General features: G+C 32.4%; 3 protein-coding genes across 3 annotated transcripts; 2 read left to right on the top strand and 1 right to left on the bottom strand.

The window, feature by feature from the left end:
- Window positions 1-7,533: 7,533 nt before the first annotated feature.
- LOC113847744 (glutamate-1-semialdehyde 2,1-aminomutase, chloroplastic-like) lies at window positions 7,534-9,490 on the top strand. Its single transcript, XM_027477006.1, has 3 exons — window positions 7,534-7,641; window positions 7,739-7,912; window positions 8,423-9,490. Exons 1-3 carry the CDS (start codon window positions 7,564-7,566, stop codon window positions 9,488-9,490), a joined length of 1,320 nt encoding a protein of 439 aa, XP_027332807.1. The 5' UTR covers window positions 7,534-7,563.
- A 3,575-nt stretch (window positions 9,491-13,065) lies between these two features.
- On the top strand, window positions 13,066-15,464 carry LOC113874212 (uncharacterized protein K02A2.6-like). The gene is made up of 5 exons (XM_027512437.1): window positions 13,066-13,482; window positions 13,623-13,787; window positions 14,064-14,173; window positions 14,240-14,926; window positions 15,041-15,464. The coding sequence occupies exons 1-5, from the start codon at window positions 13,066-13,068 to the stop codon at window positions 15,462-15,464; spliced, it is 1,803 nt and encodes a 600-aa protein (XP_027368238.1).
- Window positions 15,465-20,145: 4,681 nt separating this feature from the next.
- On the bottom strand, window positions 20,146-20,760 carry LOC113874211. Its single transcript, XM_027512436.1, has one exon. It carries the CDS (start codon window positions 20,758-20,760, stop codon window positions 20,146-20,148), a length of 615 nt encoding a protein of 204 aa, XP_027368237.1.
- Window positions 20,761-27,936: the final 7,176 nt, after the last annotated feature.

Here is a 27,936-nt window from a genome sequence, read left to right as displayed (position 1 = left end):
ATTATAAGTAAAATTACCAAAAATATTATTTTCCTATGTGAATTGCTTAGTTTAATTGACACAAATCTAAGAGATTTAAAAAACTTGAGGTGGTAAAAAAAATATTATATAATCTTTATAGACAATTTTTATAGATATACCAAAGTATATCTATTTAAAAGTAAAGATGAGGTTTTTGAGATGTTCTTAAATTATAAAGTTCAAGTAGATAATCAATTAAATAAAAAGATTGAAAAAAGTTAGATCAAATAAGGTGGTGATTATGTTCTTTTTAATGAGTTTTGTGAAAAAAGGATATAATACATGATGAATGTTACGCTAATAAGTTCTTTTACTCCTAATAATCTTTGGGTTGAAGCCTTATTATATGTCAATCATATATAGAATAGGATAATTTATAAGAATTCAGGTAAAAATATCATACGAGTTATGAAAAGGTTATAAGTTTAACTAAAATTATTTAAAGTGTAGGAGTATTTAGCTAAAGTTATGTTTTTTGACCCTAACAAGGGAAAAATAGGCTCTCAAACTTCTAATTTCATGTTTATTAGGCACATTATGAATAGTGCTGCATATAGATTTCTCATTGGTAAAAGTGATGTACTTGATTGTAATTCTATTAATGAGACTAAAAATGAAAAAAAATTAGATCATATTTTTTTTCTCTTAACATATATTATTCTTCAAAAAGATATCTTCTACAATTTTGATATGAAAGATATGAGTGAAGCAAGTGTAATTTTGGGTTGTAAGTTCATGAGAAAGGGTGATAGTATAATATTATCTCAGAAACATTATATTGAAAAACTTCTTGAGAAGTTAGGATATTTTGAAACTAAACCTATGAGTATCTCTTATGATGGTAACACTTAATTAAAGAAAAACAAAGGAGATTCTTTGTCTTATTCTAAATATACTCAAATTATTGGAAGTTTGTTATATTTGATGAATTTCTCACCTGACATAACATATGTTGTGGGTAGATTGAGTAGGTACGAATAATCCTATAATGAGTATTGGACTACATTAATTAGACTAATGAAATATTTGAGAAGTATCATGAATTATGGTACTTAATATAGTGCATTTTTTCTTATTATATTGAAAAGATATAGTGATGCAAATTGAATCTCAAATTTAAATGAGACAAATCCACCAATGGCTATGTATTTATACTTGGAGATGGTGTTGTTACATAGAGATCAAACAAACAAACTATTATTGCAAAATTTATTATGGAGTTAGAGTTTATTGCTATGGAGTTAGCTGATAATAAAACTAAGTGATTGAAAAACTTCTTAGCAAATATTTCATTAGCAACAAAACAAAAAAATAATACTTACAATGGTAAGTGTAACACCCTCAAATTTGTGGCCCTTGTATGGAAAGAAATAAGAATTTTAGTATAGGATTTCTCGCTGTAGCGAGGAAAACCATCCACAAATCAGGCTCGCTTTAGCGAGAAGTGAATATTTGCAACAAAACCAACACCTTCAGTGTTGTGATAGGAAAAATAATTCTTACAATGGTAAGTGTAACACCCTCAATTTTATGGCCTTTGTATGGAAAGAAATAGGAATTTTAGTACAGAATTTTTCGTTGTAGCGAGAAGTGGATAAGGTTGACCCAGCTAATACTCTCGCTGGAGCGAGGAGATTCTCGCTGCAACAAAATGACATACAACAAAGGAAAAAAGATATCTGTTTTTTTCGCTGCAGCGACAAGCTCGTTGTAGCGAGAATGTTGCAAGTGAAGGGATATTTAAGGGACCTCAACATTGAAACTTTCATTATTTCTCCTCAAAATGATTTTCTCTCTCATTCTTTCTATTCTCTTACCTTCTCTTCTCAAAGAAACCTCTTTCGAATCCTGAATCTCTTCCAGATCTGAGCTCAAACCTTTATTCTATTCAGATCCAAGTAAGTTTTTGGAGCTTGGTTCTTTAACTTTTTTCCTATTTCTCAGTTTTCTCTCATCTAAAGTTTTGTACTTTGTGATACTTAAGGATACCTTAACCCTTAAGGCAATATCCTCCATCAGAAACATCGTACTTCTCCTTTAAATCTTTAGGAAAAACTCAGCTTGAGAGACCCATATCCAGGTAAAAGGAGTTGATCCCAAACCCTAACTTTTATTTATACGTTTTTGGCTCAAAATTCAGATTCTCTTGCTTAGGATGACAGATCCCTAATATTTTCTTAACAAATATAGTGTAAAAATAGATTTTTGAGTATGGAAAACCTATGATATGTTTTAAGAATAAGTTTTTAAGAAGTTTTTCATAAAGTTGTTCTTTAATATATATGTACATGTATTAGGAAAAGGGGATAAACCTTAGGATAGACGATTTTTTTTAAAGACCAAGAGAGTGTAATTTCCAGCGATATATCTTTAAACTTATGATTAGGTTGAGTCCAAAGGTGTCTAAACTTTGGCATATTGTATACGTTGTATCCATGTGCAAGGGCTAATCGGCAACTATCTATACTTATGAAAGACCTCAAAGGATTCTAGAGGCAATGATTGTGAATTGTGAGATGTGTGATTATAATAGGTAAGTTATAACGATTGGTTAGTGTGATTATAATACAAGTATTGTAATACATCGATAGGTATAATTATAATGCATGTATCATAATTTATTAATTAATATTGTTATAACCCACTTATTATGACATGCTAATCTAAGAAATGAATAAAATGGTATAGAGTAAAGGATGGAATGATTGAGTTTGGTTATGTGTGAAATATTATGTATTGAGGTGATTGTTATGAAGCTTCATCTGTTGTAGTTCATTAATACAGTACATGAGCTAGAACTATTTTGACATGTATTCTGTATTAAATAATATTCTATGTATTGCTCGATTCATTTATAAAATAAAAGATTTAGTGGAGCGGATGATACTCACACTTATGAATTATTTTCTAGCAAATGAAATTGAAGAAAAAATGAAGATTGAACCGTTCTAAGATCATACCCTTGGTGGAATTGTAGGGAAGATTGCTTTATTAGGACTTAAATTAATTTTAAAAATTATAACAATTCTGATTTAGTTTTCATTCAAAGTTGACAAGAATATGTAACCATTTTTATATTATATATTCTAAATTTATAATATTTTAATAAGTTTTGTTGTAAATAATACTTTGAAGTGTATTTGTAATTTTTATAGTAAGCTATTTTTAATTTGTAGTTTTCATTCAATTTTAGATAGAAATTTACTCTACTGAAAGGTAGTGTTGATCATTTTTTTAACTTATATGCATGTAATACGAATTAAAAAAAATGTCAGGTTATAATTTTTAGTTTTTACTCTATTTATAAATTTAAAATTTTAAAAACTATCTCTTGTAATATTTTGAATATCTTTGAGTTTTCATAAACTAAATAAAAGAAATGTAAGTTCCACTTTTTCTTTAATTCTTTAAGCTGTAAATATAAAGAAATTCACTTCATTTCCCTTCATTATAAATTATTATCTATATGGAACAAGAAATTAAGGATGTTACAGTAAGAATATACATATACGTTTGATACGTGATATTACAAAGCAGTTGTTAAAAGATGAACTTATATCCATTGATTATGTGAGGTTAGAAGTGAATTTGACCGATCCTCTGACTAAACCAAACATAATGTTACAAAGTAGCTGTTAAAAGATGGATCTATATCCATTGATTATGTTATGTCAGAAGTGAATTTGACCGATCCTTTTATCAAACTAATTGGAAGAAAAATTATTTAAGAAACATCAAGAGAATGGGTCTTTAGCCAATTACATATTAATAATGGTAAGAACCCAACCCTTGTGATTGGAGATCTCATGAAGAAAGTTCGTATGGATAATAACAAGTCATTGTTAATTGTACTAACACTAATATATATTTTTTTTCATTCTTACGGTATAAGAAGTGTTAGATTACATGAAGAGAAAATAAGTTTTGAAACTTTTAATGAATTTTATATCCCTTATTAGTGATGTATAAATGCAATATACATCTTATGAAATTATTTATGTAAGCGTCAAGTAGGGGTGCTTGTATGAGATTAAGGAAAAATCTCTAGAGCCTTTATGAATCACTAGGCACACACATGGCTTATTTGCGTAAAATAACATAAACGACATGTTGAGTGTAATGTGATAAATAAATTTGTATTATATGTTAAAATGTATTGGTTCATAAAAGTATCACATCACCAATACATTGTATATTATGCTTTATTTGTCTAGACATGATTTATAGTCCAAAAGATATCATGTCTGATGCATTTTCACTCATGATGTAACTTATTAAAAATTTCTTTCTTTCATCTTTTTATTATTATTATTAATAGTTTTATTTTAACTATTATTCAAAATTATTTTGAAATATGTGGAAAATTGTAGTAAATTGTGTATATTACAAGAGTATTTTAAGAAAATATACTCTAGGCTTGTAAACAAGCTAGGAAAAGTGACAGTAAAACACAAGTGACTTTTGAAATGTTGCATTTATTATTACAATTATTTACTTTAATGATAGAATTCATTCTAATTAAATCCTTGCTTTAATTGTTTGAATTATTTACTTTTATTCTGATAATTATGGTAATTAATTATAATCATTATTTTTATATTTGTTACTCTATACATTTTTTTAAATATAAAATTATTTATACAACTTCTTACTCTATGGTTCTTTTGAGTCACTCTTTCCAAAAAAATCTACTATTCTTCTTCTATCTTTTGGGTTACTATTTCCTTGCTATTACTTGTTTCATCCAAAAGGGATTATTATATTTTGGTAGATTATGCTTAGACAAATAAATCTTTAAAGACAGTGTTATCACATGCTTAAACATATATTATTTTTAAACACTTATCTCTCTCATTTACTTTTTTGAATCATAACTAAATTGTAAAGAGGTATAATCTTTTTCAATAGATAGTCTCTTTGGTAGATTTTTATTTGTTTCATGACCTTTTCATTTATTTTGTATCTATAAAGAGATTCTTGAATATATGCTAGGTTGTATTTAATATTTTAATATTTAATTAATATTTTATCATTTTTGATGTTTTTTAGGTATATATTATCGAGTAATCGCTAATTTTGATATATTAAAATAACAAGAGGATTTCATTAAAGTTTCAATAAATTTAAAGTACAACATATTTTAGAAATTTTTTTATAGTAAAAATTAATTTCTGTAGGGTTTGTTAATTTAAGTGGTGGTTTAGTTATTTTAGTTTGTGTGTTTTTTATGTTTTTAATTTTGTTTTAGATCACATGTATATTCCACTGCTGGTAATTATATTCTAAATGAGTAAGATCATTATGAGTGATAAAGTTTTATTCTAAATATTAAATAAAACAATATTTATTATATTTTAAATTTAAAATTACAGGTAAAATTGAAATTATTTTAGATTCACATATTTGATAAAAAAAATTTCACAATGTAATAGGCCTTAAAAGCTAAAAAAAAAAAACACACACACACACACAAGTTACGATACCGTGGTCCAGATGCACAAAATGCTCGATATTTTTGTTTCTAATTTTATTTCACATTGCATAATGTTGTAAGATTTTAAAATATAATGATAAAATAAATTTTTTTAGAATTATTTTATCTTGATTAACTTTTTTTCCTTTGACAAATATTATAAACATTAATTCTGAGTTTTATAACCAAATCAAATATAGATATAAAATTTAATAGTAAATTATCATAATTGAATAAAGTTTTTCTATAATTTATAAATTGTGAAATTAGGAAAAATTAAATTTTAAAAAAATTAAATTACCGAATTCAAAATATATAGGAAAAGTTTTTCTATGATTTTTTGTGCATTTTTAACAATTTATAAAATAAACCCAATATGTTGAAATGCTAAAATTTGGATTATATATTCCCAAAAAATCATTTTATAAAAATTATAAATATGTAAAAAGTTATAATTTATAAGTTTGCAATTTTTTAAAAGTAAAATAAGTTACTTTCATTTTTGCGTCGTTTATGTTTTTGATGCGCAATATTGATAGCTTTTTTTGTTTATATATAAAATGTCCTCTGCAGTATTTTTTTTTTCTTCTATAGTTTTGTTTAAATATTAGTTTAATATATTTTACAATTTGTTGAAAGATTCAATTTTTAAATAAATTCAAACAGTTAAATTTATTAATTTTTATTTCATAAAAGGTATTGAATTAATAAATATTGAAAAAAAATTAAGCTTTAATTAACACACTCAATATGCGTGTGTCCAATTCATAAAATTTTTATTAAATTAGATTAATTTTATAAAATTTCGTACAAAAATAAATTAAATAAATATTTTATTCTTTCACTTTTTTTAACAAGTATTATAATTTTAAAATATAAATAAATATTTTAAAAGTTATTGAATAAAAAATAATATAAAATAATTTAAAGGTTGACTTAGTTAATTTTATATACTATTAAAAAGTGTAAATATTCAAGTTTAACATGTAATATTAACAATTTTTTCTTTATATATATATATATATATATATATGTAATTAGAATTTTTAGTTTAACCGTTTATTTTATGATTAAATTATGCAATAAAAAATTATTAAAAACATAAAATATGTGTAATTTATACTATTGTGATTTAATATATATATATATATATATATATTATTTTAATATTATGTGATACTTGATTTTATAGATATTCGATTTTGATAATGGTTTTTTGTTTTAATTTGAATTGATTTGATGTCCTTGAAAGTGTAGGGTTAAAAATATAATTATTTTCATAACCAAAAAAAATATAATTATTTTTCTTGTATCACTTGAGATGGATTCTTTTAAATATTCTTTTTATATTTGAGATATATTTTTAAATAAATATTTACAGAAAAGATAAGAATTAAAAATTATATAAATATTAAATATGATATTAATTTTTAATTATTTAACTAACATATATGTTACAGATAAAACAATTCTAATGATATAAATTAGATTACTTATTTATGTTGTTAAGTAAGAATTTTATTTTATAACCAAGGCTTTAAGTTGGGAATTATTTAACTATTTCAAAAAATATTTTAAATTTTATTTTATTGGACTTTTCTGTTTGATCAATCTTTTAATTATGATTTATTTCACCTTTAAACAGATTCTTTTTATAAACAGTAAATAACTTTAAATTATGATTCATTTTTATTCTTTTTTTTTTTAATATGGGTCAAAGAAGTACGCTCCTAAAAGAAAACATGTATTAGTTATATTGTGTATCAACTAGCTCGCTAACATATTTTATCAATAAAAAATGGTGACAGTCTCTGATTTTGCCCAACGATTATTTGACTGCAGCCTCGGAGAAACCGAGATTATATGAATTTAGATATAAATATAAAATATAAAATGGCAATACGAATTAATTAAATTATGAGTTTTGACAACCTGCCCTGCTCTGCACTCTCTGCACAGAAAGGAAAGAACAGAACAGAAAACAAAAGAACAGAACCACATGAATGGCTGCTACATCTAAATTTGGAGTATGGAGTTCAACTACTCCCTCTCATCGTTGCGCTGTCAGAATGCGTGTTTCAGTTCCCCACAATACTAACACTGATTTTTCTCTTCGCAACTCCCAACAAGCTTTCACTCTCTCAATGGTATTCCCCACTTCATCTCTTCTTAATTCTGTATCTCTACATTGAGTGCTGGATGGAGGAAAATAACCTGTGAAAACATTTTCATCTTTTAATTCAGGATTTAATGCCTGGAGGTGTTAATTCACCAGTTCGTGCCTTCAAATCAGTTGGGGGGCAACCAATTATGATTGATTCTGTTAAGGGATCTCGCATGTGGGACATTGATGGCAACGAATACATTGATTACGTGGGTTCTTGGGGGCCAGCTATAATCGGTCATGCACATCATAAGGTTATTTATATTCATTCTACATCAAGTGTTGTAGTAACCTCTTTGTATCTTTTGTTCTAAAATCGTGTATCCCGCTTTTGGGTTACATTTTTTTGTTTCTGCTCTTGATTTTATTGTCTGCGATGGATATTTGCAGCTTAGATTGAGACTTGAGAGATTCCTCAGTCCTTGTGTTTATATATTCAGTTTATAATTAGATAGATTATAAATGTATCATTTTGATGCTATATTATGATTAACTATAGATGTGTGAAAACAGTGGAATTACAAATTCTCAATCTAAGAAGACACTAGGTAGAGAATTGGTAATTCATAAGAAAAGAATCAGGAAAATAAGTTATAGAACTACTTGTAATTTGTCAAAACAAGATCCTACTAGTATATGGTGCTCCATTCAATATCTCTTTCTTCTTGAATTTTTGTATTAGTCTGAGATAATGGCATGACTTCTTTTTATTCTTATTACTTTATTTTACCATCAAAGTCATCTTTGATAAATATTTTCCTCAGGTACTTGCTGCCCTGGCTGAAACCATGAAAAAAGGAACAAGCTTTGGGGCACCTTGTCTGCTTGAAAACACTTTAGCTGAAATGGTCATCTCTGCAGTTCCCAGCATAGAAATGGTTCGATTTGTAAATTCAGGCACAGAAGCATGCATGGGGGCACTCCGTCTGGCGCGTGCTTTTACAGGGAAGCAGAAGATCATCAAGTTTGAGGGCTGTTACCATGGCCATAGTGATGCCTTTCTTGTCGAGGCAGGCAGTGGAGTTGTCACTTTGGGACTTCCTGATTCTCCTGGTGTTCCTAAATCAGTTACTTCTGACACCCTCTCAGCCCCCTACAATGACATTTTAGCTGTAGAGAAACTCTTTGAGAACCACAAAGGAGAGATTGCAGCAGTTATCCTTGAGCCTGCTGTAGGAAACTCTGGTTTCATTGTTCCTAAAGTTGAATTTCTTGAGGCCTTATGCAAAATTACTAAAGAGAACAATGCTCTTCTCATTTTTGATGAAGTTATGACTGGATTCCGTTTGTCATATGGTGGAGCTCAAGAGTATTTTGGCATTGTTCCTGACTTGACAACTCTAGGAAAAATAATTGGTGGAGGTTTGCCAGTAGGTGCATATGGTGGGAGAAGGGATATTATGGAGATGGTGGCACCAGCAGGACCTGTGTATCAAGCTGGAACATTGAGTGGGAACCCCTTGGCTATGGCTGCAGGCATTGAAACTCTGAAGCTTATTAAGGAACCAGGAACTTATGAGTACTTGGATCATATCACAGGAGAACTTGTTGAAGGGATTCTTCAAGTTGGGAAGAGTGCTGGACATTCTATGTGTGGAGGCCATATAGGTGGGATGTTTGGTTTTTTCTTCACACAAGGTCCTGTTTGCAATTTTGATGATGCTAAAAAGAGTGACTTGGCCAAGTTTGGTAAGTTCTACTGGGGAATGTTGGAGCAAGGAGTATATTTTGCACCTTCACAATTTGAGGCTGGCTTTACCAGCTTGGCACATACTTTTGAAGACATCAAATCCACAATAGCGGCTGCTGAGAGGGTTTTGCGCCAGATATGATTGATGATCTTCACTATTTGTTCTTCAAATGTGATTTTCAACTTTGAACACTACTTTTTGGATCATTGTATGATTGTATACAGCAGTTTCACGGCTATGCTTTTTTATTGAAAAAGAAATTTAGTATGTCTTTCATTTTAAAAAACTCCAATATATATTTATACTGTTATCTACACATTTATGAAAGACGAATACATAATGGATATAGTAGCAAAAAGCAAGATGATTTCCTGATATCATGTCGTATCAAGAGAGTCAAGTTTGGGACTATCCTACTAACACTAGGTGTTGGACTTTGCTTGGTGACTAGATGAGTATTTGATATAGGTGACTGACACGAGGTCGTACACGGATCAAAATAAACCTAATTACTATAGTACGGGGTAAGCAACTAGGGTCGTTTCTCAAAGAATCACAATGTTAAATTAATCTATTTGGAGAGTGTATAAGACGGGTGGGGTTTGTTTATAAAGGAAACAAAAACACACTTAATTATAATTAGAATAAAGAGTAAACAAAAATTGAAATTCCAATCCAAGAATTAAGAAGAAAAATGACTACTCTATCACCGGATTTTTAAGAGAGTACATCAACAAATAATTCGGTAATTAACAATGAATCCGAATGAAACCTCAATTCGAACTCAGCATTCATATGAAGACCTTCATGCATTCGATTAGCACATAATTAATTAAAATTTAGAAAACTCTAGAACCTAATTGAATTGTGCCAATTTAATTTACCAATGCTGTTAATCGTAGTTTTCAAACCTGAAAATCCAATTCATGTTCCTTAAAACTCAATTACATACATCAATCGAATAATATGTAATCAACCACATGCATAATCATCAATCCAAACGAATAACTTCAATTGGAAAATATAATTAGCAAAAGGGAGAGAATAAGGAATAGATGAAACCCGAAATTGTTATTGAATTTATGCCAATGTGCGATCAATCAATCCTCAAGAGTGTCACGTCTCTTTTAATCCTTCAATCAGATGGAAATCTAAGCCTTCATGGATGGAGGGAAACAATTCATGAAAGGGGAAAAAAAACGAAAACAAAGAGAAGAGAGAGGAAGAAGAAAAAGTGAGGAGCAAAAAAAAAAACAACTTAAAAGTCAAAATTCCAAATTCAAAATTCCGTTTTTCACTTTGTTCCCTTTTTTTGGCTATGAAAACGGCCTCTTTTTGGTTCATGGCCTGAAGGACAATTGTAGCCTTGGATGTTAGCTTCAAAATGCCACTAGAATGAGCTTAATCGGACATCTGTGGACTGAGATATGGCCCAAATACTGCACCTTACTCAAGATTCGCGACTCCAGCGTTCTAACTTTTTCCAGGCCCAGTTTCAGCTTCTTATCATCAGAATTGGTTTCTGACCTCTCATAGGAATTGTTCACCTTTCTCTTAGCTTTCCTACAAATCAAGAATCACAATTAAAGGAGTTCTACAACTCAAGATATGGTCCAGAAACCAAAACAGTATCAGAATTTGCCAAATACTAGAAAAATTAAATAAAGCCCAAATAAAATCCAAACATCATAAAATGATCCAATTCAACCAATTAGGCAAAAAAGAGGATTAATGAGCTAGGAATTAGAGGAAATAATGTTATAAAAATCCAATTGATCAATGACTTGCGTCCAAGACACTGCACATGTGTAAGGGTAGTTAGCAGGAATTCTGTTATAATTTCACATATGGGAAGTTAGTTAGAAATTGACAAACTATAAATAGTTTTCATCTGTTGTAAGGAGGGAAGTTTGTTTTGTAAAGAATTTCTGTTTGAACTTCATTCTTGTTCTTCAATAAGTAATATTTGGAATTCATTCTTCCATTGAGTTCCCTATTGTCTTGTGAAATCTTCGAACACCTAGCTGTTCCTAGATTCACCTTATCAGTGGTATCAAAGAGTTCGTCCAGGACCTTCTTCAATGGCAGATGCGACAAGAAGCCAGGCTGTGCAACGTGAATTGAATGAGCGCATTGAATCAAGAATCAATCTGCGATTGGATGAAAGATTAATGGCATCGACGACGTCGATTCAGACGAATGTCCAAGAGGCCTTGCAGGTTGATGGATCAATCTATTCAACGTTTCTTCCAAGAAATGCGCCAGCACTTGATCGAATTGACAACGACAAATGGAAGTGTTGTGAATGCAGGACGTAAAGATCATGCGAATAACAATTACTCATGTGGCACTAGGTTAGCATGTATTGACTTTCCTAGGTTTAATGGCAATTCAGTAAATCAATGGATTTACCAATGTAATACATACTTTTCTATTGACGGTACTCCTGAGGATATCAAAGTACGTTTGGCAATTATTCATTTTGTAGGAAAAGCCCTCTTGTGGTATACATCCTTTGTAAAAAGGCTAGGTGTACATACTTTACCCAATTGGACTAAGTTTACTAAGATAGTAACTGATAGATTTAGAGATACCTGTGATGACCCTATGGCTTCTTTGATGAGGCTTTGACAGAAAGGATCAGTAGTTGAATACCATGAGGAATTTGACTCCATAATCTCTAGGCTAGTTTTAACTGAGGATTATATGTTGAGCTATTTCTTAGGAGGATTGAAAAAGGAAATACAACTGATGGTGAGGATGTTCCAGCCTCAGGATGTTCAGAAGGCTTTCATTTTGACGAAATTATATGAATCCACTGCTGCAAACAGTTTTACCTGTAACCCATTTTCTAGACCAAGTAAGATATCACAACCTTCCAAATCCATATTACTTACTAACCCACCTAAACAACCAGCTAACCAAACTACACTCCCCAAGTACCAAACACAAACCAATAAAAAGCTTACCCCAGCCTACATGAATGAGAGAAGAGTCAAAGGGCTTTGTTACTTCTATGTTACTGATTCCCTTGGGGTGCTATGATTTGGTATTGGGAATTGAATGGTTAGTTACCTTAGGAAACATAACCTGAAATTTTGACAAACTCTCAATGGAATTTTATGTGGACAGAAAAAGCTGGTTTTGAGAGGGACTAATCCATCAGGTTTAACAACTATGAAGAAGAAACAGCTGAGCAAGGTCTTGAATTTAGAACCTCAGTTGTCAATGTTGCACATTTGTGACGGAGGTCAAGGAGTTTTTTCTTCCTTAACTACTCATGCTTCTGACACTATTGTACAGGAACCTATTGAAGCTCTCTTATTACAATTTGAAGATCTTTTTATGGAACCAACAAAATTACCTCCAAGAGGCCTACGCATGATCATAAAATACTCCTGATACAAGGGGCAGATCCAGTGAATAAACAACTTTATAGATATGCCAAACGTCAAAAAGATATAATTGACAAGTTAGTTAAGGACTACCTCAATAGTGGAGTGATTCAACACAGCACCAGTCCTTATGCTAGCCTTGTAGTTTTGGTTGGGAAAAAAGATGGTTCATGGAGACTCTGTGTGGATTATAGAGAGCTTAATAAACAAACTATCAAGGATAGATTTCTAATTCCATTGGTGGATGACCTGCTGGATGAACTGCATGGTTCAGTGGTGTTTTCAAAAATTGATCTTCGGTCTGGTTATAACTAGCTAAGAATGGCTGAGAGTGACATTCACAAAACTGCTTTCAAGACACATGGGAGACACTTCGAATACTTGGTGATGTCTTTTGGCCTCACAAATGCACCAGCCACTTTTCAAGAGCTGATGAATGATGTCTTCAAGGATTACTTAAGGAAGGTTTTGTTAGTGTTCTTTGATGATATTTTAATATATAGCAGCAGTTTAGAAAAGCACTTAGAACATTTGCAACTGGTTTTACTTACTATGAGGTCCAATTCCTTATATGCTAGAAGGATCAAATTTTATTTTTGTGTTGAAATGGTGGAATACCTTGGCCATTTTATCTCAAGAGAAGGGGTTGCAACTGACCCTGCTAAGGTCATAGCTGTCCAAAATTGGCCTCTACATACCACTCTTAAACATCCAAGGGGTTTTTTTGGGACTTGCAGGGTATTACAGGAGATTTGTGCAAAACTATAGCTATATTGCTAGACCTCTAACCAACATGCTAAAAAAGGAGAATTTTCATTGGTCTCTTGAAGCATTAAATGCATTTCAGACGCTAAAAGCCAAATTGGTGGAAGCTCTAGGCTTTGCCAGATTTTTTCAAGGTTTTTATTGTTGAAGTGGATGCTTCTAGTCATGGTCTTGGTGCTGTTTTAATGCAAGACCACCACCCTATTGCATTTATCAGCAGAGCTCTGAACTCTCGGCAACGGGCTTTGTCAATCTATGAAAAAGAGCTTTTGGCTGTGGTATTCGCTGTGCAGAAGTGGCGACATTGCTTGCTTAATACAAAGTTCATTATCCAAACAGATCATCAGAGTTTAAAATACATACTCAACCAAAGGTTAACAACTGCTTTTCAACAGAGGTGGCTGCTCAAGTTGATGGAATTTGATTTCTCTATTGAGTTCAAGCAAGGGCATAAAAACGTGGCTGCTGATGCCTTATCAAGACAGGAACATGTTGACTGTTAAGCCATCAACACTTGTGTACCTAAATCTGACTTGTATGATAAAATTAAACAGTCATGGGCTAGTGATAGCACACTACAAGAATTGATCACTGAAATTCAGGCTAATGCTGATTCACATAAACATTATGTTTGGCAGAATAATGAGCTACAAAGAAAAGGGAGGTTGGTTATAGGGAAGGATTGCTAGATCAGAAAAGATATTTTTGATTGGTTGCATGCTTCTGCTAGTAGAGGTCATTCAGGTAGAGATGCTACTTTGAGGAGAATGCAACCTATGGTTTATTGGAAAGGAATGACAAAAGATGTTAGGACCATTGTAATGCAAGGCAACACTTGTCAGAAGTCTAAATATGATACAGCTGCCAACTCAGGACTACTGCAGCCATTGCATATTCCAGGAAGAATTTGGCAGCATATCAATATGGATTTTATTGAAGGTCTCCCAGGATCAAGTAGGAAGCAGGTTATATATGTGGTGGTGGATAGGCTGAGTAAAGCAGCACACTTCATGGCACTTAAACATCCTTACACAGCTACTGATGTTGCTCAATGTTTCCTAGACAATGTGTTTAAGTTGCACGATTTTCTTGAGTCAATAACAAGTGATAGAGACCCTGTGTTTGTGAGCCAATTCTGGAAAGATATGATATCTTGTCAGGGTGTACAAATAAACCTTTCTACTGCCTACCATCCTCAAACTGATGGACAGGCAGAAGTATTGAATAGGTGCTTGGAAACTTACCTTGGATGTATGTGTGTGGATGTTCCTCATGAGTGGTCAAAATGGTTACCATTGGCTAAGTGGTGGTATAATACTACCTACCATTCTACAATCAGAACCAGCCCTTATGAAGTTGTGTATGGTCAGCAGCCACCAGTGCACTTACCTTACCTTCCTGGGGAGTCTAGGGTTGAGTTAGTGGATAGAAGCTTTTAGAAATGGGAAGAAATGTTGAAGGTGGTTAAATTTCATTTGGAAAGAGCTCAGGAACGAATGAAATAGCTTGCTGACAAACATAGATCTGACAGACAATTTGAGGTTGGTGACTGGGTCTATGTGAAACTTTATGCTTATAGACAAATTTTTGTTGCACAACGGGTCAATGCTAAGTTGTCCCCAAAGTATTATGGTCCCTATACAATTCTAGATAAAATAGGTCTAGTTGCATGTAGAATTCAATTACCAGCGGGATCCAAGGTCCACAATGTCTTCCATGTATCCCAATTGAAGAAGCATGTTGGAAAGACACCTGTTTCCAGCAATTGTCCTGAAGTTTTTGATTCAATTGGGGGAGGACGAGAACCTAAATCCATCCTTGACAGAATGATCGTGAAGAGGGGAAATATGCCTATCACCAAGGTTTTGGTCAAGTGGAAGCATCAGCTGCTAGAGGATGCCACATGGGAGTTTTATTATGACTTGAAGCGGAAGTTTCCTCATTTCAATCCTTGAGGACAAGGATTATTTTATGGGAGGAAATATTGATATAGGTGACTTGCGTCCAAGTCACTATACACGTGTAAGGGTAGTTAGCAGGAATTTCGTTATAATTTCACGTATGAGAAGTTAGTTAGAAATTGACAAACTATAAATAGTTTTCATCTATTATAAGGAGGGAAGTTTGTTTTGTAAAGAATTTTTGTGTGAACTTCATTCTTGTTCTTCAATAAGTAATATTCGAAATTCATTCTTCCATTGAGTTCTCTATTGTCTTGTGAAATCTTCAAACACCTAGCTGTTCCTAGATTCACCTTATCAGTATTCTTGGTTCTGTGAGAATACTTTTTTTTTTTTTTCCTTACCTCATGTACCTAAAAATATGTTCCACATTAACTTTAATATATTTTTAAATTATATAATTATATTTTGATTGATGTTCAATTATTAAATGATTTAACACAAATAATATAGGTCATGAATAATTACAATTTATTGGTTGGACAAAAAACACCTGCTTGAAATAAAATTAAAATAGTGTAAATAATATCGAGTAGAGTATAGGGGTGTGCATGGTTTGTATTTACACAAAACCAATCCAAATCCATTTTAAATCTAGTTATATGGATTGAATTCTAAACCAATTTATTTTATTTTTTAAAAATTGGTTTAAAACTGATTTTAAAATTTGGATTTGGTTTAAAATTAGTTTTAAATTCAATTTTTGTTAAAACTGGTTTTAAATTCAATTTTGGTCAAAACTGGTTTTAAATATGATTTTAGTCAAAAACTAATTTTTAAGCAAATAAAATATTTACTAAAAATTGTTACTCTATGAAAATTTCACCAGCTTTTAAGCTATATATTCCATTAGGTCTTTTCTCTGAATCTGGATCTACATATCTCAAAGTAGCTAAGAAGACCAATTTCATAGATCTAGTAGATGGTCTCATCTCAACGTTTAGGTCTACGACTTTTTCAGATTGCTTGTTTCCAACCACCATTTTAAGCCAATCAACCATATTAACCCGAGGGCATTGTAAATGTTAGTCAAAACTCTTCGACCAGAAGTAAAAAAGGAATCCTATATTGTGATTAACACCTAATGTACAAGACAAGCACACTACTTTTTTTTGGTTGAATAAGTCAAACTCACAAAATTAACACTTTTGGATTATTCATTGAATTTAATCAATTATTGTAAAAGAACACATACTCTAAGATGGATTTTCTTCCAACATAAAAGTCAAGTTTACTCACTTCCTGTGTTGGACAACTATAGTTAATTGGATCTCTCTAGTAATTGCCTCCAATAACACAATACCAAAGCTATAAACGTCAATTTTTTCATTTAGAAGACTAGTATTTGCATATTCAGGAGCCACATTGAAGCCATTGTTTGTTGAACTTGAAACTAACCTCATATGAAAATTACATAGGTATTTTCATGATTCCAGACAACTATAATTCAATTCTTTTAAGAAAGCTATTAAGATTGTAATATAATCCATGCAGTACCCCAAAAGAGGAACCAAATTTTTATGTCAAACATGTCCAATAGCTTTAACTTTCACTCTAAATTCTTTCTCTGCTTGACCACTGCCAAAAAAAGGATAAAATAAAACTAGTCAAAATTTTTGCAAAAGTCTAAGGAATAAAAATAAACCAATTAAAGTAACTTGGAAACCTTGGACATTGTACTGGAACTAACATAAAGTAAAAAACAATCAGAATGTTCAACTTCAGAGTCCATACAACTAGCTCAATGAAAAAGAAGAAACAAGTTGACAAGTTCTGTGTAGCATAATTTTTTGTGGCCATTGATGAATCCATAATTTATAGATATTTTGTTTGGCTTTTTATATATTTTTAATAGAAAAATAGACTTAGAAATTGTAAATAGTATAAAAATCTCATTTAGGTAAAATATTATAGCTTTCTTAATTTTTACCTTATTTACACTAATTTTTGTAAATATATTTTATAATTTTGATCATTTGATTAACTGTGCAAGAAATTTCAGACAAATTCCATGGATTTTTGGTTCACACATTTCCCGGGAACTTCCGAGAAGGTCACCCATCCCATAATTGCTCTAAGTTAATCACGCTTAACTTTGGAGTTTTTAAGTGATACGCCACCAAAAAGTAAATGTATTTTGTTAGTATAGGTAGTTCTAATCAATTATTTTAAGCTATCCTCAACTATATACACAGTCTCTGGATCCCTCTCATTCTAGTGTAAGTTCGATTCGTTCATGTGTCCCTTACCGCTGAAAGCATGCCAGGAGCCACTCCTTGTCCGTGCCACACATTGCACCGACGATTACTTCCCGCTCTTGCCTAGCGCCTAGATGTCATAGAAAAAGGGAATCCTAAAGAATGTTGCGCGTGTTCAATCTTGTAAGCAAGAGTGATCACTATGAAGTGGCGTCAGACTTAGTATATATAGATTTTTGGGAATTAGGTTAAGGAGCTTTTTACACTTTTAGATTTTTGTCATTTTATGAACACTTGCAGAGCTTAGGTTAGCCTTGGGTGACAGCCAAAGACTTAACCTAGGGTTTGATTTACATTTTCTCTTTACTTTCCTTTGATTTTTACATTGATGTCATTGAATTTTCTTTATTTTCATTTTGTATTTTTGAGACCCATCCTTATGGAGGGCTAAATCCTTTGTAATCCTTAGTGAGTTCACTTGGATTCTTGAATTCCTAGGTTATTAATGTTAATACAATTCCTTTTCCTTCATGAATTTCTTTTTTCCAATCCTTTGAATTGAATTAATGGTTGAATGAGCGAAACATTGCTTAATTAACCCTAATTTGTTTTAATGAAGTTCTTAACTTAGGTTGCTATTCTGAGTTAATTTTTAAGGTTGTGTAATCTTGGGAAAAGGGATTGGAGTCTATTGAATTTGCTTAAATTCGTATGAGGTTTTAAGGTTAATTCTTTCTTGTTGAATTAATCTAATTCAAAGGAAGAGAAAGAGTGTTAAATGTTGAGAGGAATAGGGATAGAATCACGTGAATGAACTAAGGATTGCTACATCTTATTGATTGAATTTGATAATTTCATTACTTGCTTTTTACATTGAATCTAGAAATCAACAAACTCCTCTTTTTTAATTGCTTTCATAGTGAATATTTGCAACATGTTTAATGCATATTTTCAACCAAAGTCATTGGAGACAACGTAAGCTTGCATCCTAGACTACATAAAACTTTTGCATACTTTGATGAGGATTGACGATAAATCTTTATGCAAATCTAGCGATCATCAGCCATCTCCAAAAGGGACAAAACAGTAGGGAACAACATATGGCAACAAGTTTACTGCTACTATGAATACATCAACACAAAATAGAACACAATTTTCTGGGAAAATAATAATAGAAGCTTAAAATAAAGGGACAACTAAAGTTCCAATATGTTACTATAAAAATTCTCTCTCTAGAAACATGACCATATTGTGTTACTTAACAACATCAGAGCATCCAAATCCTCAAAAAACTATGAAGTAATAGAAAATAAGCAAAAATTTCTTTGACAACTAAAGGAGAAGAAACATGTCTTTATGTATTTGCTATTGATGATGATTCCAGACTTCAGACCGATTCTTACGCTTATCAAATCGAGATTGACATATTAGCAGTGTTAGAGACTGATGGTGGAGAAATCAAATGCTCTGTTGTCTTAAAAGGCATAAAATCATCTTGATCATCCATTTTGTCTACTATTTTGCATTAAAAATTAAAATAAAAATATTTAAAAAATTATCAAAATAAAAAAAATCATTGACCAGTCACATTAAAGGGCAATAAGGAGAGCTAAAAACTTAACATCACTTTTGCAATAGATATTATTTAATAGGCACAAGCTATCAAGTTAGTAGTTATTAAACAAAGATAAGGCAAAATGACCAGCAAACACAGTAGTTAAAATTGGGATTTAAACAATAAAATCCAACAATTTCAAAATTTGAGAAGGCTTAAACAATTCAATTAACTGAAAAAATCTTAAAGATAAAATTTAACATAGTAACTGATGAATATGGGACAACTAAATTTGAGAGAAAGAGAACATAAAAACTCCCAGAAAATAGCAATAAAGTGAACAATTATCTAAGAATAGTTCCACCAGTGTTTGAAGCACCACCAACAAGCCATTTATCATCAACATGATAAGCAATAAATAACAAAATGAAACATAAATGAAGTGATAACAAAAAGTTTCTAGTGTTGGTATAAAATCTATGTGTTGACATTAGATAAATATAGCATGTTGACAAAGGTGATATGTAATATTCCCAAATTCAGTCTACTTACATAGATTGCCTAATTGTCACTAAGTGTACCTTTTGTTGATTTCTTTTACCCTGACTTAAATTTTGTTATGAATTAAGTTATTTTATGCGATTGTTTAACTTTTAACCTTTTTTTTCTTTTTTTGTTTTGCTTGTGGTTCTTGCTTGCATTTTTTTTTATATAATGTGATAATGCTTAATGTACTTATTTCTCTTTATATATGTGTGTGTGTGTGTGTGTGTGTTTTCATGGTCATGTGGAGGAATATTTTGAAAACCCTAGAATAATAAGACAAACCCTAGGATGAATTTATTCTGTGATCAGAATGAGTGGATCCCGCTTTATTATTAATACTATTATCATTGCTGACTGACCCTGGATCCTTCAACTTTTAAGGTAGTTTTCTCTGCAAAATGGCACTGCACTCTTCAGTGAGTGATACCAATTTTTCCATATCCAGCTTCCTTTTTTTAGACAAAAGCTCTATCATAAACTTTGCATAAGAAGGCATTTGTTCTAATGCCTCTACAAAAGGAATATTGATTTGGAGCTTCTTGAACACATCTATGAATCTTTCAAACTGCCTTTCTTGTCTAGGATCTTGTACTCTCTTTGGAAAAGGTAATCTCTTGTATTGCTCTTCATTAATAGGCTTGTAGGCCTGCTCAAATCTCTGTTTCTTGCCCCTCTTTTCTTGCTTGTTACTACAGTTTTCTTCTTCTTCTCCCCTCTTCAGCATAGTGTATTTTCCACTTTCAAAATCTTCTTGTTTCAGCTCACTTTCCTCATTTGAGTTGGTGACTTCATTTTTCTTTCTTGGGCTGGAAACAACTGCTCTACTTCTGGTGGTTATGGCTTGGCGCTGCTCCCTTAGATTCACTATTGTGCTACTAGGAAACCTTCCTTCATCTCTATTGGCCAGTTGCTCAGCCAACTGCTCAATTTGTGTTTCTAGCTTCTTTATAGAACTTTCTTGATTTTTGAAATTTGTTTCTGTCACCTTCATAAACTGTAGTAGTGTCTCTTCAATTCCATTCACTTTCTCACTCAAGGGTCTTGAATGTGAGTACCCTTGATTTTTCTGGAATTATGCCGAAGAATACCCTTGAAAATATTGTTGCTAAACTTAAGGGGCTGCACTTGGGAAGGGTGCAGAACTGCATTTTGTTGTTACAATTCTAAATACTAGCAAGTGCACTAGGAATTGCAATAAGTAATGAGTAAATTTAAGATCCAAGTATCGTCTCCATAGGGAATTAGGAATTCAATAACCAATTCATAGAGCAACAACTAGTTGAGTCATACAAATTTGGAAAGGATGTAACATATGAAAGCAATGAACTAGAACAATACAAAGAATTAAACTTGCAATAAAAACAGAGTATGTAAATTGTGTTGAGATGAGATACAAATGAAGGATAGTTAGGAATTTACTTCACAAGAATGTCAATATTGATTAAATTATACTTCTGAATATTCAAGCAATTGGTTAATTGATAATCAGTTTCACATATAGCTAGTCAAAGGTTAATCCCTTAACTTATTGACCTTAACAATCTACTAAACCCCCGTAATCCCTTAGGTGAAGTTCAATTTCATGTTGCATTAAGACTTAGAACTATAGGATTGCAGAATTAAGTGTACTTATCCCTAAGAAACCCCTAATTCTGGTTGTTAATTTAGATCAGAGAATCAAATCCAATTCCCATTGGCAAATGTTCCTCTTTGATTAATCAAATGAATTCCCATTCAAAGATTACGTAAAGTACAAAATTGACAACTCAATTAATCCAAAAACTCAAATTTCAAAAGTAAGAATCAAATCAATACATCAATTCGAGGTCCATAAACTCCTAACTACAAAAAATTACACAGACATTGTGACAGAGAAAGAGAAAGAAGGAGAAGAAGAGAAGAAACTCAGAGAAGCCATCTCCACGAGCTCCAGTCCAATCCCTTTTCTTGAAGCTTCGAACTTCAACCCCAATCCTTTCTCTCACTCACTCTCAACGAGAATCTAACAGAAAAATTGGAAAATGAACAAAAGACCCCGAGTTCTGAGCTTAAAACATGTATTTATAGAAATCTTGATTCTGTGCATTGTCACTCTTACTGATAAGAGTGGCCACGCAGAAGCTCATGTGGTTTCTGGAAACTGGAACTATCAATTTTGCTGCTAAGAGTTGCAACACAGAAGGTCAAGATGTTGTGCGTAATCACTTTTATGAGTAAAAGTGGTCACGCATAACTTGTCAAGTTGAGGACTCTCTGGAGCATCCACTTTCAATGATAAAAGTGGTTACGTAGAATACTTTGAAATTTTGCCTTCTTTGGAACGCTCACTTTCGCTGATAAAAGTGGTTACGCAAAGCCTGCTGAGTCTGAGACTTCTTTGGAACACTTACTTTTGCTGGTAAAAGTGGTTGTGCCCAGACTTTACTTCTTCCTTGAGCTCTAGAGTGATCACTTTCATTGACAATAGTGATCACGCCCAGCCTGCATTCCGTTGTTCTTATGTTTTGGAGTCCAGAATTGCTATTCTTCCTCTTCCTTTCCATTGATAATCCATTTCCATGAACCTTGCTTAGATTATTCCTACAAAAACAAGCATAAATTTCACAAATGTTAAGCTAACTACATAATAAAACAAAACCTTCAATTATTCTATTTTTTTCTAGTTTTTCTGTTGTTTCTTACATGTTTTCCTTATCAAATGGGTTAGAATTACACTAAAATATGAGTCAAAATATGGATTCATCACTACCCCAAACTTGAATTTTTGCTTGTTCTTAAGCAAATCAAACTAAAGCAAGGGTAAGTTCCTCTATTTTCAAAATTCACAAACTGCTTATTCAGATTTTTCCAATCTCTAATTCTGTGTTTTCTGGAAAATTTTCAATCAAGTTATTCGTCCAAATACTCATCATGATATTCATACTGCATAATCATCATTGAATAAGAATTGTTATCTAAGTTCATATATTTCATCAAAATTCATCTGAGCACAATTAATAAACATGATCACAGCTCACTTGGAAGTGTTTCCCTCATCACTTAATAATGTTTAGGTACTATTTTCTCTTTAATCATCAATTTAACTACACTCTACCATATGCTTGCCCATATTCTCAATTTCCTCCGCTTAATACAGTTAATCACACATCCAAAGGACTTTTTCAGGTTATAACATGGCTAAGGTCAAGGTAGGTATTGAAAAAAATGGGAAACAATATATGCAATTTCAAAAGATCAGAGGCATTTTGAGTGAATGACTTTAAAACTAGAATGGGTTTGCATTATTTTTCACTAATACCCTCAACTATGCAGCAAACAAAATTATTTTTGTGTAGTAGAATTTTCATTTTCTTTCTCTCTTTTCTTGCTTTCATTCACTATTTTCTTTTCATTGAATTTCTTTTTCTTTGTCTGCAACAGTTTGCTGTAAATCTTTCTTTTGAACTCACATTTTACTCTTTTCACAACTTTGCTGCATATTTTTCATTTTTCTGTAGCACTTTTCCTCTTTCTTTCTGACTTTTTGAACTCAAAACTTAGATAGCTTGCTATTCCCCACCCCAAACATAGAACATTGCTTGTCCCCAAGCAATTAAAATGTGGATGCCACCCCAAACTTAGTTTTAAAACTCATTCTTGATTAAACTCACTATGCCTCTTTTCATTTGAATGGTAAAACTATTTTTTTTTTCCAGCAAGGTTTATAATGAGGTAATTTCAAGAAAAAGAATATTAAGCTCAAAGAGGTGAACGAAGATAATTAAACACAAGGAAGACATTTAGGCTAACTAGGCATAATCAAACATGGCCTCCATCATATAAGTGAAAACTGTAAATGGCATATTCAATCAAGAAACCAGGCAAGTTCTAGAGGGTGTAGCAAATTATGATTAATCACACATAAAAAAGAAGCATGCAGCTCAAGTCTCACTAGGATTTTGTAAGTGACATGTTAATCAATGAACTCACAATTCACTTTTCAGAATTATATGCACCTAGTGGCAATCCTGCCTCATTTTGAAAATACAAGTGTGATTTCATTTTGAGAATAGGAAAAACAACTTAAAAAAAATAAATCAGAATTCACAGAATTATCAATTAAAAAGCAATTGTTTCACAAAAGATAGTTCAACATGTATTCTACTATTAGTAAAATTTCAGTGTATTGTGTAGCTAACACATGAATCAAGAGGTAAAGAATAACCCCCCTTTCATGGCAGCTTGTGCATATGTGAACATCCATTGTGTGTGAGTGCTGTGATTATGACATTCTCTGCACAAAACACCAAAATTCCATCAATTATAAAAAAAAATAAAGTAATTAAAACTGCAAAATTCTAAAATGAACAAAAATTGAACTTTATTACAACTAAATATTAAAATTGTTCTATGACTAGCTGCATTTACAAAAATTAAACTGCTAATTGCTAAAATTTACAAAATCTAAAATTAAAAACAACAAAATTAAAATCCTAAACTATTCTTCTGCTCCATCCTCCTCCTCTGAGGTATCTTCCTCCTCTTCTTCATTTTCTTCTTCTTCCTCCACCACCTCTTCCTCTACCACTTCTTCCTCTACTGGCTGAGGAATGTGTGTTTTATAGATGGGTAAATCCTTAAACACAGAGGAGCGAAGGCATTGTGCATTTTCTGCCAAATCAGGTGTGTGGTACATCTCCTCTTTGTTCATTCCCAGCTTTTGACCAATGTTGAGCAGTACACACTCTAGCAGCATTATTCCAGCCTTGAGACTGCTGTGCAGCTCAGTTTGCCTTTCAGCTAGCTGATTTTGTTTCTCAGCCATCAGCTTTAATGCATCTTTCATCAGCATTGGTTTCTCCTTTTTGTATTGGGAAGGGATGGGGGCTGCAGAGGTGCAAGAAATGGTGGCATAAATTTCCTTCACAATGGATGCAGAGATGGGAGTTGTAGCTCTAATCTTTTCTTGATATTCCCCAAACTCAACCCCTGCATCTTCACAAAGTAGTGTGATGATTAAAGGGAAAGCCAAAGAATCCCTCTTTGTCTTCACGATGTTCAGGATGCACTAACTTATTATCTCCCCCACATCAATGTATATATCTGTGACTATGCCAAACAACAACTCAGCCTTCTTCATTGCCAAGGTAGAGCTGTGTTTTACTGGCATGAAAGAGTTCAGAATGAACATGCTCAATACCTTGGCAAAAGGCAGCAAATTCTTAGTGATTATACACTTTGGCTTCTTGGCCTGGTTCAACTTCCAAGTTGTACCTGGCTTGCCAATTTTCTCCAAGATCTGCACATAGTCAATATCTGGGCTCTTCCTGAATGAGCTGAAGTCCAACTGTGCAGGGTGTCTTTCAGCATTGATGTCCAGCACCCTGTTGATATTGGCAGGTGAGAAATCTATCCTCATCCCTTTGACCATTGTGTTGTACCTAGGGAATTGGTCTCCCTTGAACCTCATGGCATTTGTATAGAATTCCTAGGTTATTTCCCTCCAATCCAGACCAGCTGCAGAACAGAGTAACTCCCATCCCATCTTTTGGATCTTCTTTCTATATTCTGGGTAATTGTCCCCAGCTATTTTGAATGCTCTGTCAGGGATAATTTTCCTCCTCAAAATATTGGCCTTGAAGAAGTTTTCATGAGCAATGCTCCTAAATCTTGGATCACATAGTTCAATTGGGGATGAAGCTGAGGCACCATCTGTTCTGGCCTTCTTTGATTTGGGTGTATTTCTAGTTGCTCCAGCTTGGATATTTCCGTTGGATCTCCTCTTTGGAGTGTTGCTGGAAGATCCAGCCTGAGTCTTCCTAGAGGAGCCAACTGATGTGTTCATAGAAGTTCTAACCATTTTTCAAGTTCTGCAATGAAGAGCTAATTGGTCAGTTTAGATTTTTACCAAGCATAGCTACAGAAGTATAGATTTTGTAATGAAGAAAATTCCATCAAACAAATTACAGAAATTCCATTTTTTTTCAAAAGAAAAAAAAAATAATATGCAATCTGCTGTCAGGATAAATCATCATACAAATACGCAAGTACAATTGCACAATATTAATCATTCACAGTCAGACCATGTTAAATCTTAGTAATTAAGTTCAACGTGAATACTCTCAGTGCATTTCATGTTAATACAGAAGAATTATCACAGGACTTAACCAATTTTTCAACCACAGTTATGCACTTTTTTTAATCCTTCACAGCATAATTTGTAACTAATTTTCAACCTAGTTATGCACTCCAATCATCAATTCAATATTTTCAAAAATATTTAATTAGATCAACTTAGATTCTGCATAGCTTTGTCTATACAATGTGCAATTTAGGTTCAATTATCTCAACAAAATATCACAATTGATAGAGACAACCTATTCAGAGTGTTGTCCATTCCATTATTGAACCAAATAGTCTCAGAACAATACCCCCTTTTCATTTGATATTTTTCAAATATGCAGTCCAATACCATTCCTCCACTAATATCACAAATTTTCATTCAATAATTTGCAAGTCAACTATTTCACTGAAGTCTATTTAGGTCGCTCCATTTTTGCAGATTTTATTCAGAGAAATAGCACAATGTAGATTCTAATCTCCTACAAAAATTTATACATGACAAGGAAAACTTATTCAAAGTATTATCCATTTTATTATTGAGTCAAAGATCATCAGAATAATGTCCCATTACCTCTCTTTGACATTTTTCCCAAAATAATAACACAAAAAACCCTAATCCACTGTTTCAAAAAAAGGAGGGTGTACGTACCTTAAAGGGAGATGCAGAAATGAGTGAGAAAATTTTGTTGTTGCTTGTCGACCCACAGAGAGATTGAAAGTGCAAAGAAAGCTCAGAGAGAAAAGAGATTTCTAGAGTGAATGTGTGTGTACATGTTCACGTTTAGGAAGTATTTATAGTTACGCTTGGTACGTGACTACTTTTAAAATCAAAAGTGAACGTTGCAACATTAAATGGTCTCAATGTCATCACTATTTTTAATCAGAGTGAGCGTTCCAGAGAGTTGATTTTTCAGGGTGAGGGCCACGTTATCACTATTGCTGGGCAAAGTGACATTGCACAGCCTCGTGACAACTTTTTTGAATAAAAGGAGTAGCGCACAAAGATTGAAAGTCTACTTACCTGTGCGTAGCCACTTTTGAAAGTAAAGGGAAGCGTTCCAAAAAGTTAGGTTTCCTATCTGTCTCTGCATAATCACTCTCATCAATGAGAGTAAGTGTTCCAGAGAAGTGTATTACCTTGATGCCTCTGCGTGATCACTTTTATCAGTAAAAGTGATTACTCCAGAGGGTAACCTCAAGATTTTCTCTCTGCGTAGCTCCTTCCTTGCAACATAGTAACTCCTTTCATTAGTCAATTATCTTTCAAAACTCCATTAACTCAATTGTCACACTCTAAACCTTCAGATACACACTCTAAGCATTGAATCTCAATTTAATTACCCAAATGTACCTCAGAAAATAGACTTAACAAAATATTTGCAGAAAAGTAGAAGATTGTAAAACATGAATATGTAGAATTCTAAAACACTACATAAAGCTTAAAATGGGTTAGAAATGTGAGTTGCCTCTCATAAAGCGCTTCTTTAATGTCACTAGCTTGACATTAGTTGTTCTTCACTTAAGAGGAATCAATTTCATACACACTTGGGCTTTCTCTACTTGACCATCAAGGTAAATTTTTAGTCTCTGCCCATTCACTTTGAACTCTCTCCCATTCTTTGGATCTGCTACTAGTACAGCACCATATGAAAATACCTCTTTCACCACAAAAGGTCCAGACCATTTAGATTTTAACTTCCCTAGAAACAATCTCAACCTTGAATTGAAAAGTAACACAGAGTGCCTAGGTTTGATATCCCTTTTCAGAATAAATCTGTCATGCAGCTTTTTGGTCCTTTCCTTGTATATTTTGGCATTTTTATAAGCATTGAGTCTGAACTCATCCAATTCATGCAGCTATAGCAGTCTTTTGTCTCCTGCACTAACTTGGTCAAAATTTAGCCATTTCACAGCCCAGAATGCTTTATGTTCTAGCTCCACTAGTAAGTGGCAAGCCTTACCATACACTAGCTGATAAAGAGACATCCCAATTAGTGTCTTGAAGGCTGTCCTATATGCCCACAAAGCATCATCCACTTTCTTGGATCAGTCCTTCCTTGAACTA

The sequence above is a fragment of the Abrus precatorius genome, unplaced genomic scaffold (genome assembly GCF_003935025.1).
Source record: "Abrus precatorius isolate BTA unplaced genomic scaffold, Abrus_2018 Scaffold8, whole genome shotgun sequence".
Classification (NCBI taxonomy): Eukaryota; Viridiplantae; Streptophyta; class Magnoliopsida; order Fabales; family Fabaceae; genus Abrus; species Abrus precatorius.
Note: the sequence above shows the minus strand (reverse complement) of the source record. Positions and strands in the feature narration are given on the sequence as shown.

Coding starts and splice junctions, on each gene's coding strand:
- LOC113847744 (XM_027477006.1), top strand. CDS start 7,564: ATGCGTGTTTCAGTTCCCCACAATACTAACACTGATTTTTCTCTTCGC. Junction 7,642..7,738: donor AAGCTTTCACTCTCTCAATG/GTATTCCCCACT, acceptor CTTTTAATTCAG/GATTTAATGCCTGGAGGTGT. Junction 7,913..8,422: donor TCGGTCATGCACATCATAAG/GTTATTTATATT, acceptor TATTTTCCTCAG/GTACTTGCTGCCCTGGCTGA.
- LOC113874212 (XM_027512437.1), top strand. CDS start 13,066: ATGGCTGAGAGTGACATTCACAAAACTGCTTTCAAGACACATGGGAGA. Junction 13,788..14,063: donor AAAAAGAGCTTTTGGCTGTG/GTATTCGCTGTG, acceptor AAAATTAAACAG/TCATGGGCTAGTGATAGCAC. Junction 14,927..15,040: donor CCTGGGGAGTCTAGGGTTGA/GTTAGTGGATAG, acceptor TAGATCTGACAG/ACAATTTGAGGTTGGTGACT.
- LOC113874211 (XM_027512436.1), bottom strand. CDS start 20,760: ATGAAGGTGACAGAAACAAATTTCAAAAATCAAGAAAGTTCTATAAAG.